Below are 11,837 nucleotides of genomic sequence, written 5' to 3' on the forward strand. Positions count from 1 at the left end.
AATGGAACATCTGCCAACATGTACCAGTTATAAATGCTATTTTAATAAAAATTCCATGAAACTAGAAGGGGTGGGGTTTTGTCTCTTGTTGTGAGAAGCTGTGGCATGTCATGGCCAAGGGTCACCTCTCAGTAAGGCCATGCCATGGGCAAATGGTGACCTCTCCTGGCTTCTTTTTGAGTCTGTGAAAGCCAAACCAGTCAAGGACTTTAGAAGATTTCTGCTACTCTGGCAGTGAATTGCTGGAACAGTCTCAGCTTTGCACTAAAGCAACTCCTTTTATTTAAAGTTGCATTTATTGCAAACTGGGCCCTGGAGCCTGGGAAACTGCCCCAAAAGCCCGTAAACCACCGTAACCTGGAGTTAATTTGTGAATGTCTTGACTCCCAAGGTGCATTGGCTTTCTCACAAATGAGGTGGTCGAGGGCACTTCCTTGTGAAACCAGACTTTATTACTGCACAGCTGAAAAAGAGCCATTGGTTTATGATGGGCTAATGGAAGGAACCACCTTCTGCACTGTTGACATGAAAAAGTTCCAACGTTGAGCTCGGAGCTGTTGCCACAGGAATTCCTTTCCCAGCTCTCCAGCGGTGCCTCTGCTCTCAGGGCTGGAGCGGGGCCGTGCTCTGCAGTGCTGGCACGGCCTCGCTGTGGGACAGTCAGGGACTTTCCAGCACTCTGGAAAACGAGTGTTCATGGTGTGTTTCAGTGGCATTTGCAATAGGGAGTTACCAGGTACTGAGCTGCTTGTCTGAAAGTTCTATAAATCCCAGTGCAAGATTGGAAATCCCTCACTTACTGATAATTTATTCTAAAACATCCTTCTGTTCTTGGGGTCAGCAATGAGCCTCTTAAAACTACCGCTTATTAATTACTTCTTCTTTTAGCTTTTCTGCAAGCATCTTCCTCTTCTGGAGCAGCCTTTGCTTCTCTTCTGACATTTCCTAAAAACAGAGTGGAAACAAAACTGCAATGAGCAACCACCAGCCCCACCATGGATCAGAGGGGTGGATGGGGCTCCTGCCACCACCCTGCCCTCTCCCAATGCCCTGATCTGTGTTTTGGGAACCACAGCTTCAGCTCCTGCTGAGCAATTGTCCTGAAGGCTCCCCAGTCACCAGGATTTGGAGCACCTTCTGAGCATAATAAAATGCACTCTGAAAAGTATTTGAGGCAATAGAAAAGACTAAAGTCTTTGGACTTTAGTTCATGCCCTTAAGTACTTGCTCTATAAAGAAGAATAGTGATTTTTGGCTTAGAAACAGAACAGTTACCACATTGTTTTGTAATTTAAGAAGGGTTTAAGGTCTTCTAGTATTTTCCTCTTAATTTTGAGAGAGTTTTCAAGCATTTGCAAAAGAAAAAGAAAATCCCTGAGATGTGAGGAGCCAAAGAGTAGGTCACAGACTAGGAGCAAACTGGCATTTTCTCCATCCATAAACTGAAGTTAACCAGGAGGCTTTGCTGATGCTGAAGCCAACCACTGCCAACTTCAGCACTGAAACTTCCAGCCTGAAGCTTCTGCAAAGCCAATGACTTGGAAATATTTCCCCCCTTGTTCTTTTAACCCATTCCCACTCTTCGGCAGCACTGAGGACACCTGCAGTGAAAGCACCTGTGGGTTTATGTGAAAGTGCTTCACCTCTTTGGGAGGGGATTCCTCCTCTTTCTGATCAGTGTTGGGTGCTGGTGCATTATTTTTTGACTCTTTCTTCGTAGCCAGCAGCAGGTCTCGTTTTTTCTTTAGGTAATCCTCACGTTGCTTCAGCTGCTGCTTTTCAGTTTCTGATAAATCCTGGGGGAAAAAATTAAAATTTTGAAATTAATTCTTTTGTATCAATGTCCTGTGCAAGAAAAGCACATTTACATCCTATTTGCTTCCAAAATTACCAAGTAAAAGCAAATCCAAGCTGAGGCTTCAAGTCAGAGCTGTCTCCTAAGAAATTACCAAAGGATCGAATGCTGAATTCTACTCTGAAACCAGAAATCATGAGCTGAACTTTGTGCTAATTAAACTGTGAATAACATGAAAGAGTGTTTACATATTTGTTTTTTAAAAAACCCAAAATAACCCAAATCCACTTCATTACAATAACAGAAATACTGTATTTAAATATACTACTATTTTAAATATATATTCTGCATGTAATCCTCTCTTTTTGCATTCTAGTTCTATGTTTGCCTTTTTTTTTTTAATTTGTTTTTAACTTACAGGTCCTTTCACCCCAGCTTTTTGCACTGTGTTCTCTGAACCTTTCCCAGCAGACCTTTTCTTAGTGTCTTCTTTCCCCTTGGTACAAGAGGGCTGAGGTAAGTTTTCAGTTCCTTTTTGTACTGGTTTGGGGTCTTCTTTTGTAGGTTTATGAGATCCCTCTAAGTAATTTTACACAGAAAAAAAATTAGAAAGAATAAATACATGAGATAAAAATAATCAATCAGAACAGAACATCATGGAATAGTGAAGCATCCCATGTTGGAAAGCATTCCTGCAGGGCAAATACACTTTACTCACAGCCTTACCCAGCCAAGTTCTTAAAATCTTGATAAAAGTGGACTCTTGAATCATTTAAAACCAGCATCATGTTGTCCACTCAGCACTGCACTCCCCCTAAAATTACCTAATGGGCATTTTGGACTTTCTTCAGCATCCTCAGCTCCCTCAGTGGATTCCTTAACTTTTACAGCTTCTCTTGAATCTCCTGGGAAATGCTGGGTAACATCTGGAGCTTTGAGTTTAGCATGTGCCTTGAATTAGAAAACAAATAAACCCAAGTGTTACATTTCCTGGCACTGTACCTCGGGTACTGAACTGTCCACACAAAGGAATCTCCCAAAAAACATTCCAATTAAAACTGCATTGTTTACACTACAGACAATCCAGCCCTGCTCTCAGAATTTCTGCCTAGAAATTGCTGTTGATCAACCATGGCATTCATGTCAGAACCCCACACCATTCATTAAAATATGAAATTATTTTGTGTTGAAACATTCTTTTAACAAAAACCATATCACTGAACACTAACTATCACCTTCTCTGGCCAGGTGAACTTGACTGGGGGCTCTGCAATCTGGCTCATTTATCAAGAATACTGATATTCTTGGTGGTCTGTGGGGATTGGGATAAAACCTGCCTGTTTGCCCTGTCAAGGGGAGGTTTATTGCCATGATTCCACAATTTGGACAGTCCCCATTCCCATTCTGTTTCCTTTCTCTGTGGTATACTCTGATGGACACCAAGGGATGGTCTCCTGGAGAGGATTTCTGGTCCTGGTGATTAGTTCTGTCTTGTGAACACTTAATCAGTAACTACACTGTCTATCAAGTCATCCTGAAGGTAATTCCCGTGGGATTATGAGTGCTGTCATCTCCAAGCAGCTTACACTTTGAAGGCTCTTTGATCCTGACAATATCAGCAATTCAGCTGCTCCCTGGATCTGAAGGGTTGACACCCATCAGCAGGATTTCAGGGTTCAGGTGCTGAGCAGGGAATGTGCCTCTTGTGGGATACTGCACTGATGGAACACGGCCTGGAAGGGATCTGGGCAGGACAGAATATCAGGGGATTTCTTAATCAGTCCCATAACTCACATACAAAGGTAAGACACTCACTTCTTCAGTCCTCTTTCTCTCTTGCTCTATTTCATACTCTTCCTTAGATTTTCTGTAACAATAAACAAGAGTAAATACTCAAAACTCATTTAGTGGTAGTGATTTTCAGGGAAATTTAACACTGCTTAAATATTTGGTGACTATCAAAGCAATTACATGGTAATGTGAATTTGTCAGTATCTAAAATATTTCCACGACTTAATTCTTAATAGAAATAAATAATTGGGATAAACACACAAGAGCTCACTGTCCTCAACCACCTTTGTGCTAAAATAATTGTCTAAGAATTTCCAGGACTTACCTATCCCTTTACTTCATTTGCTAATTTAAAGACAGGAAGGGAAGTATTCCCAGAATCCAGAGGGAAAAGAGCATTATCTAATATCACCTGGATGGACTCATCTGCTGTTATTTGTTTGTGTGGCTGTGAACTGGGAGTGGGGCAGAATCTGCAGAAGCTGTACTGGTCTCACACATCTCAGATCACAGCAACAGTTCTCACTCACTACTTCAATATTCCTGAGCACACCCACAGCCCAGCACCACCCATTTTCCCTCAGGCTGGATGCTGACAGGAATACTCCTGTTATCTGTAAGATGAAGGCAGTTTCCTGGAAAAGGCTGGCAGACTTAGGTCCTCCAGACCTGTATTTTAAAATAACATACAAAGTGGGACTGATTGATTTCTTACCTTAAAACCTCCCTGAGTATTTTCATTTCTTCCTGTTCAATTTCACTGAATACATCAGAACCCTCTGTCAAACACTCAGGCAATACACCTGGAAAAAAACCAAGATTTATGCTTTACTCTAAGGAAAATGATTTTGTGCTTCAGTTGGCAGATAAGAAAAGAAAATTTAAAAAAAACCCAAACAAAAGAAAATCACATTCACAAAACCAAAGTCATGTAAACTGTTTCCACAAAGATCCTAGAGGAAAACGTTCTAAATCCTGTTAGGAAAAGGGTGAAGATTTCTGGCAATGCAAGTTTTGACATCAAAGGTTAAGCCAAGCTCTGCATTGACCATTGTGTGGCATTTCCTGTAGGCTGCAATCCAGCCATGGCCACCTGAACCACTCCCAAATTTAGCTGTTATATGAAAGGTGAAATTTAAAATTTATTCTCTGAAAAACACTCATACAGTAAAAAGTAAAACGAAAAACATGGAAGGAAGGAGTGGGATAAAAATCCTTTTAGAAGCATCAACAGAGCAGCAAAGTTGGGTGTGGATTATTTTCTGTTCATCTTCTTTCTCATGCATGTATGAGCATGAGGAAGGCCTTAACTTGTGCTTCCTGAATGGATTTTTCAGTGTGAATTGCACAGTAAGCACAGCAGACACTACAACATCCTTGCCATGCAGGAGCAGAATCCCAGCTATTGATATTGCTCCTTTTGAGGAACTGCTCTAACTGCCTCAACTCAGAAATGCCACCAAAATTCTGCACCAGAAAACTCAATTAAGTTTCACAGAGAAATTCAGACAAACAGACCTGAAAAATCTGTTACCTTACAGTACAGACAGCTGTCACTGAGAGTGCAAGCCAAGGACTAAGTAATAAATCCCTGTCCCAGTATCACCAGCTGGGTGTTTTCCTGTAACTTGAACTGGAGCAGAACCAGCATTCCACACTCATTTATGAATGGCTTAAAGAGTCATCAAAAGAACATAAAAACCTTCAGAGAGCCCCCACATTCCCCACTTCTCACCATTTCTTTCTTTGATGATTCGAATTGCTTGCAGTTGCATTTCAACATTTTTCTGTACCATCATTTTTTTAAATAGTCTAAAATCTTCTGCAGCCAACACTGTTTGCAGAATGGCCTGTGGGAGGAAAGATATGCACAAAATTAAACCCCCACAGAAATCCTAACCAGCTCTGTCTGTTTGAAATTAGCTTCATTTTTCAATTCTGGGGAGCATGTTTTTAATAATTATATTTCATTCTCCTATCTGTCTGTTTTTCCAGATATACAAGAAGAGCTCATGGTCAGGAAAATAATTTGGTGGGTTATGTCTTTAGTAACATGTCTGCAGTAACATTCTGACAGTATTATAACATTATCACAAAATTGGGTTTCCCAGTGTCAGTTTACAGCTGCAGTTCAATTGAAAATTACAGTTTCACCATGAAAACTTTTCCAAGTTTCATCTCCTGCCAGCTGTGTCAGGGAAATCATCAAGCTAAGAATGAAATCCATACATTCCTAAATGAAGGCAAATACCTGGGAGGTGTGGGTCTTTGCAAGAGGAGAAGAAAAAGCTTCTTGAAATTTCTCCTCATTAATTCCAACTTCTTTAAGGTAGTCCTCTAGTAATCTCTCCACCTGTAAGAAAGTATGAGCCTTACTTTCTAAGGTTTTTCCCTGAGAATCAGAGGAGGTTTTGTCATGATTGTTCTTTTCTGCTGATGTGGTTTATAAACTCAAAGGAAAATTGCTACAATAGCATAACTGACTATTCTGATTTCAAGCTTTATTTGCTTTCATGAACTGTTCAAAATGAGCATTTTTATTGCTAAATTTGATGACTCCTTAATGTATCTTCTCCAATTTCCAGGACTCTCACTTGTGCACCTTTTCCCCAGACTCCTGGCTAGTATTCCTCATGGTTTTTTGATGAAAGTAAAAGGCTTTTGCCAGTCTGTGTCAGAGCAGAAATAAATGCTGGTTTGTATTTATTCAGTCAAAGCTTTTTAGTACCATGTACTTCCCAGCCTCATTACAGGAAGTGTTAGAAACCTGCATGTACTATTTTATAGGTATTTAAGCTCCAAAAATCTCCTGTAGTTTTTTCTGATACTTGAAAGATAATTCAAAAGATTTCCCAGTCTCATTAGTGAACAGAATACAAGTTGTGAGTGTTCTCAGACATCCTGCTGGTTGTCATTTTCACTTGACAGAAAATAACATTATCAAGCTTATAAATACAATCTCGAAGGTAGTGGATATATTAATTTTAGTGATGAATATGTAAAACAGCCTAAGAGCTATGCCTGTGTCACAGTTTCTTTTCTATGTCCTTGGTCTTTAGGCATATAAATGCACATGACAACTGCAACTCACAGGATTTCTAAATAACATGGAAAAATACTGAATAACAATAATAACCCAATCAGAAGTTCATCTAAATACTCATTTAACACTTTAAATTCTTTTGCTTAGAAATTTACCACAGATAGTGAATAATGCTCACCAGAGCTTGGTACTCCTGATAAATTTCTGTGTAAGACAACTTGCTTTCTTCTTCATCATCAAAAACTGAGGAGGGGGAAGAAGAAACATTTTGCAGTCAGTGTACAAACCACCACAAATTAACTGACACCCTAAACAGCAAGATTAACCTTTAGAGGATAATATATTTAATCAATGAAAAGATAGGCCATTTATAAATTTATAAACATTAATTTATTAATGTTTTTAATAAATTTATAAATTTATTAAATATTTATAAAAGGTCTGTGTTTTGCCACACACTCAGGCTAAGGGTGTGCTTTTGATAATTGAAAGTAATTAAGCAGCATAATTTAATATTGGGAAAATGTATCTTCATAATAGACTTGTAAGCAAGTTGAGGATTCAGCAGATACATTCACTAAAAAGTAAGTTTTAATATAAGAACTACCCCATGATTCTGTGTAAGGTTGTTCTGTGACACATCAAGCAGAAAATTTCTCACTCTCCATGTATCTACATGGAAGATGCAATTATTAATGCCTTAAATAATTTTTTAAATGTCATTCATGTAGTGAGAAGCCAAGGTGATGCAGGAAAATGAGTCCCTGCCTGCACAACCAGATAAACCCAAAGAGGAAATGTGGTGCAGTTAAGTTATATTTTAATTATATCTATCCTGATTTGGGAAAAATGGACATTCCTATAGTACAGGCCATATTAATCATGTAATTCATATTAAAATCCCTGACTGGAACTACCCAAGCTTATGATCTCTATGCTGCAGAATATGTGGAAGAAGCAGAAAATAAGAGGAACTGGAAACTAAGGGTTGGGGGAAGGGGTTAATTTACATTTTTTCATGCCAGCAACTAAGAGAGGTAATGTAAAACCTGGCAATTAAAGCAGAGGCTTAGAAATAAGTCAGCCTCAATCCCCTTCAAGATTAGGCACTTGGACAAGTCACTTGCCAGGAACATCCTTTGAAGTCATTTGAAGAATGGGAATTCTGCTTAAATTGGTGAACGAGTGTGATTTATTCTTCGTGTACGTGTGACATCTCTGATGGGGGTGATGCCTCTGGAACCAGTGCAACCTTCACACAAATTCAGAGTGACTTCTTGAAGGCATCCAACATCCTTCCCAGCTGTGACAGCCCTGAGGCCACAGCACTCCAGACCTGGACACAGCGTGAGCTGAGGTGGCACTTCCTAAAGCAGCATCACTTCCTAACACAGAAGTGCAATGACAAAAATCCAGTGACACATTTCGGGTCCCCAAAAATCAGAGGAAAATCTGGTTTTTAATCGTACTTTGGAAAACCGACATTGCTTGTGGGCTTTGCACAAGGCAAAACTTTTAATGAAGAAATGAAAATAAAAGGCTTACAAATATCTAGGATTAAATCCAAATGGTAGGGAAGGATTTCATAGGTATCAGTTCTGTGCAACCACCATATCACCAAACTCGGGAGAGTGAAGACAGCCTCTGCTGTCTCCTCCTGCCTGGGGATCTCTCCCAGCTCTTGCAGACCACAACTTTCACCTTGGCTTCTCTGTCCCCTGTTTCCCCCCCCTTCCTGCCCTGGGGATCCCAAGCACAGGGATGTCACCCCTCGGTGACAGCTGGCCTGGCACTGCCAAGGGGATGTTCCTCCTGCAGAGCAGAGCGGGAAGCTGGCACACCCCGTGCTCTGTCCCCGGGCTGGGGACACAAGGGGATGAGGTTCAGTGCCAAGTAAAGCAAGCTGCAGTCAGCATCTCCTCTCAGCTAAGTGGCTTTAAGGAGTACTTGGAACAGAGAGCTTGGATTTTCTTGAGTCAGGGCTTCTGAATCACGTAGTCATTATTCCTTAAGGTTTTGGCACAGTCTTTGGTCACCCAAGAGGAATAAAGATCTGAAGAACCACAGTATGAAGACAAGCCAGGGGACACAGATGTCCTGGGAGACACTCATTATCTTCTTGTTAAACTGAGAGTCTTGGCTAGGACCCCTCAAATGGGACGATACACACCCATCTATTTAATTTCAGTTTGATGTAAAAGGAAATTAATCAAGCTATAAAAAATGAATCAAGTTCCCAGAAAGAGGGAGAGAGAGAAAGCAAACACTTACTAACAGACAGAAAACCATTACAATAAGTTTACAAGTTGAAGTGCAAGGACTTGGCCGAAGTAACTACAGTTCTAAAATGAATTCCTCACATACCTATTACCAAAATCCAAACTGTATTTTCGAGGAGTCACAAATTATTCTCAGTTAATCAGAGTGTTGCTAGTTTGCTTGTCCAGCCCAAAGATCAAATATTTTGGGAGTGCAAAGGACTCTGTCCTGACAAAGTATGTCAGTAAAAGCCAGCAGTGGAATCAGCAGAGCAGGAAGTGACCATCACGAGCCTGCCTCACACTAGGTGGAAATTTACAGCGGTTCCACAAATCTTCTTACTGTCAGTAAATTCCCTCAACCTCCTAAGGAGAAGGGATCATTGCTCCTGAGAGGGATAAATCAATTCCCTCGATAGCTAAACCCAGACCCTTTGCAAGATAACCAGAATGTTTGGCTCACCCCGTGTTTAGGCAGACTTCCCAGGACAAACCTTCCAGTCTAGGTTTCTCTAGCCCTTCCTAGCTTTCCCTTCCAGGAGCTTTCCCTCCAGGAGCTTTCCCTTCCTCTTTTCCCAGTTTTAAGAGGGAAAGATGTATGGATTCATGACAATCATGCTTCATGCAAAGTTTGGGGGAGAAGAAACGATTCAGGAAGAAAATGAGAAGCAATTTTTTTTTTTTCAAGAATCACAAGCAAAAGCTGCCTTTGTTTTTCCAAAGGGCTTAGGCACTGCTTTCAGACTTGCCCAAATTGTCATTACTTTGCTACTGTAAGGATCCAGGTGTTTTCTGGCAGCAGAAGTTGCTCTGCAAGCAGAAGTGATTTAGCCAAATCTCTGCATCAGAAAGTCCATTTCCTCCTTCACCCTCTGCAGATACAAACCTGCACAGGCCTCCCCTGGCTACAGGGCAATCCCGGCCCCTCCTCTCTGCCTGTACTTCCACTTCACCCAGGCTGCTCCCCAGATTATGCATGGATGGTCTCAAGAAGGCAAAGGAAGAAATGGAAGTTGGAACTGGAGTTGTTTCCGAGCCGAACTCACACACAGGATCACCCACACCACTGACAGCGCTGACTAGCATCTTTGCGAGGTACTAAAACTCAGGGGTTTTCACCTCTTAACTGACAACATTCACGTAATGGCAGGAATTTAACTTTGGGCCTTCTCCTCTGCCTCACTGACCGGATGGCGCTTTCGGTTGTCCAGACCAATTTCCTAAGGAAAACTCCCGGCTCTGGGAGAGCTTTGGAGGCCGTGCAGGGGTGCAGCGCTCGCCGGGTGTCAGCCGTAAGCTCACGCCATAATCCCAGGACGAGCTAATGGCTGCAAACGGATGCAAACGGCACCTCCCGACACATGGCTCGCCCGGGGCACACGGCGGCTCCCGGGGAGCGCCCGCGGGGAGCGCGGCCGGCAGAGCCCCGGGCCCGCAGGGACCCGCACCGGGACAGGCCCCGGCCGCGGCCTCGGGACACCCGCCCCGCCCCGCCCGGGGCCCCGCTCACCCTCGCAGTTGTGCTCCATGAACTCCAGGATGGGGATGGACCAGGCGGGCCCCCGCAGGAAGCCGGCGATGGTGTCCACCACCCACTCCACGTCGTCCTCCTCCCCGGCCGCCATGGCCAGCGGCGCGGCCGCTATGGCAACCGGCGTCACGGGGCGGGACCTGCGGGCCGGGAGCCGCCCTCACGGCATTCCCGGGAATCGCGGCGCGGCGGGAAGCGGGGCTGAGGGGGGCAGCCGGGGCAGGAGCAGCGGGAAGCGGGGCTGGGGGGGTGACGGGAGCCGGGGGAGGGCGGCTGGCAGCGGCCGCAGCAGCCCCGGCCGCCTGGCGAGAGGGTCCTGCACAACAATGGAAAGAGAAGAAATTAGCACCTACGGTGATGGTTAGTCGCCAGCGTTGAGGGAAATGGAGCACGGGAGCTGGCGGTGCAGCCAGGCTTCCCTGTGCTTGGGGATAGCCGGGATATGGGGGACACGGCCCGGAGAAGCCGCCCTGTGCCCTCCGGAGGGCCGCGGCTGCTCCAGCGCCTCCATCACCCTCTCACACTCTCACAGTACAGTCCAGGTTGGGCTCATATATTTAAATGTCTTTAAAAATTTATCGCAGATGATGGAAAATTCCTGTTAGCCCCTATTTTACCATGTTCAGAATGCAGTGACATTGTGGAGCAAACCCTGCAGTGCTGGAATTAGGAAATCATTTACAAGGCAATGGGTAAGAAGGTTTACATTAACATTTAATCATTTGGGCATTTCTTAGGGCTGGTGGTTGTGGTGTATTCCTTTTCTCCACTAAAATTAAGGTAATTTCTCTCACTGGCCTCACCTCTTGACACTGCTGTCAAATTGAAAAGTTTTCCCCAATGTTTAAATGTATGTTCTTCCTAATACTGGATGATTGCTTGCCTTACTGGTGCATGTCACTGGTAAGTAAAAATAAAATAAGAAAATTTAAAAAAAAAATACCAACCAAACAAAAAGAACATCTTGATCCTTTTAAAAAAATTTTAATGACCACAAACAGTGGCAGTTCCAGTTTGTTACATCAGGATCGGGCTTGGTCTTGCTCAAGAACTCTTGTAGCCCTTACTGAGATTTTACCTGCACAAATTTTCAGTGCTTGGATGAAGGCTAATTTATTTTCTATTTTTTCTCAAAGGTAACAATTCTATGCTCTCAGAACTGCAGAGAAGTACCTGATCATCATTTAAATAAGAATCTGCACTGGAAAAACTTCAAATTTTCCTTTTGCAGGCCACTTTTTTTCACCATCAGCATTTCCATTTCTACAGCCAGTTTTGTGGTCTGAGAGCATCAGCCGTATGACAGGATATTCACCTCCTATTTGTTACATAAAAATTTAAAGTATTTCATCAAAGTTACAAGAAAAATTGCTGCAGTAATGAATATGAGGAAATTCTGTCCTCTGTAATCAAATCCGT

The 11,837-nt window shown here is 42.8% G+C and overlaps 1 protein-coding gene across 2 annotated transcripts; it reads right to left on the bottom strand.

Annotated features, from left to right (window-relative positions):
- Positions 1 to 434: 434 nt before the first annotated feature.
- Positions 435 to 10,544, bottom strand: CFAP36 (cilia and flagella associated protein 36). 2 transcript variants are annotated; one of them, XR_005955689.1, is made up of 11 exons: positions 10,398 to 10,519; positions 6,808 to 6,872; positions 5,838 to 5,939; positions 5,322 to 5,436; positions 4,302 to 4,389; positions 3,611 to 3,662; positions 2,620 to 2,746; positions 2,214 to 2,374; positions 1,644 to 1,796; positions 801 to 945; positions 435 to 679 (listed from the first exon to the last, which is right to left on the bottom strand). XR_005955689.1 is itself a non-coding variant. In XM_041474189.1 (10 exons), exons 1-10 carry the CDS (start codon positions 10,510 to 10,512, stop codon positions 859 to 861), a joined length of 1,065 nt encoding a protein of 354 aa, XP_041330123.1. In that variant the 5' UTR covers positions 10,513 to 10,544; the 3' UTR covers positions 435 to 858. The 2 variants fall into 2 exon arrangements, 1 of the variants encoding a protein (XP_041330123.1); XM_041474189.1 differs by having other exon boundaries at positions 435 to 945; positions 10,398 to 10,544.
- Positions 10,545 to 11,837: the final 1,293 nt, after the last annotated feature.

The sequence above is a fragment of the Pyrgilauda ruficollis genome, unplaced genomic scaffold, assembly GCF_017590135.1.
Source record: "Pyrgilauda ruficollis isolate IOZ18807 unplaced genomic scaffold, ASM1759013v1 scaffold31, whole genome shotgun sequence".
NCBI classification, from domain to species: Eukaryota; Metazoa; Chordata; class Aves; order Passeriformes; family Passeridae; genus Pyrgilauda; species Pyrgilauda ruficollis.

Coding starts and splice junctions, on each gene's coding strand:
- CFAP36 (XM_041474189.1), bottom strand. CDS start 10,512: ATGGCGGCCGGGGAGGAGGACGACGTGGAGTGGGTGGTGGACACCATC. Junction 5,437..5,837: donor CAAAGACCCACACCTCCCAG/GTATTTGCCTTC, acceptor TTCCTCCCACAG/GCCATTCTGCAAACAGTGTT. Junction 2,375..2,619: donor AAGTCCAAAATGCCCATTAG/GTAATTTTAGGG, acceptor AAAATTACTTAG/AGGGATCTCATAAACCTACA.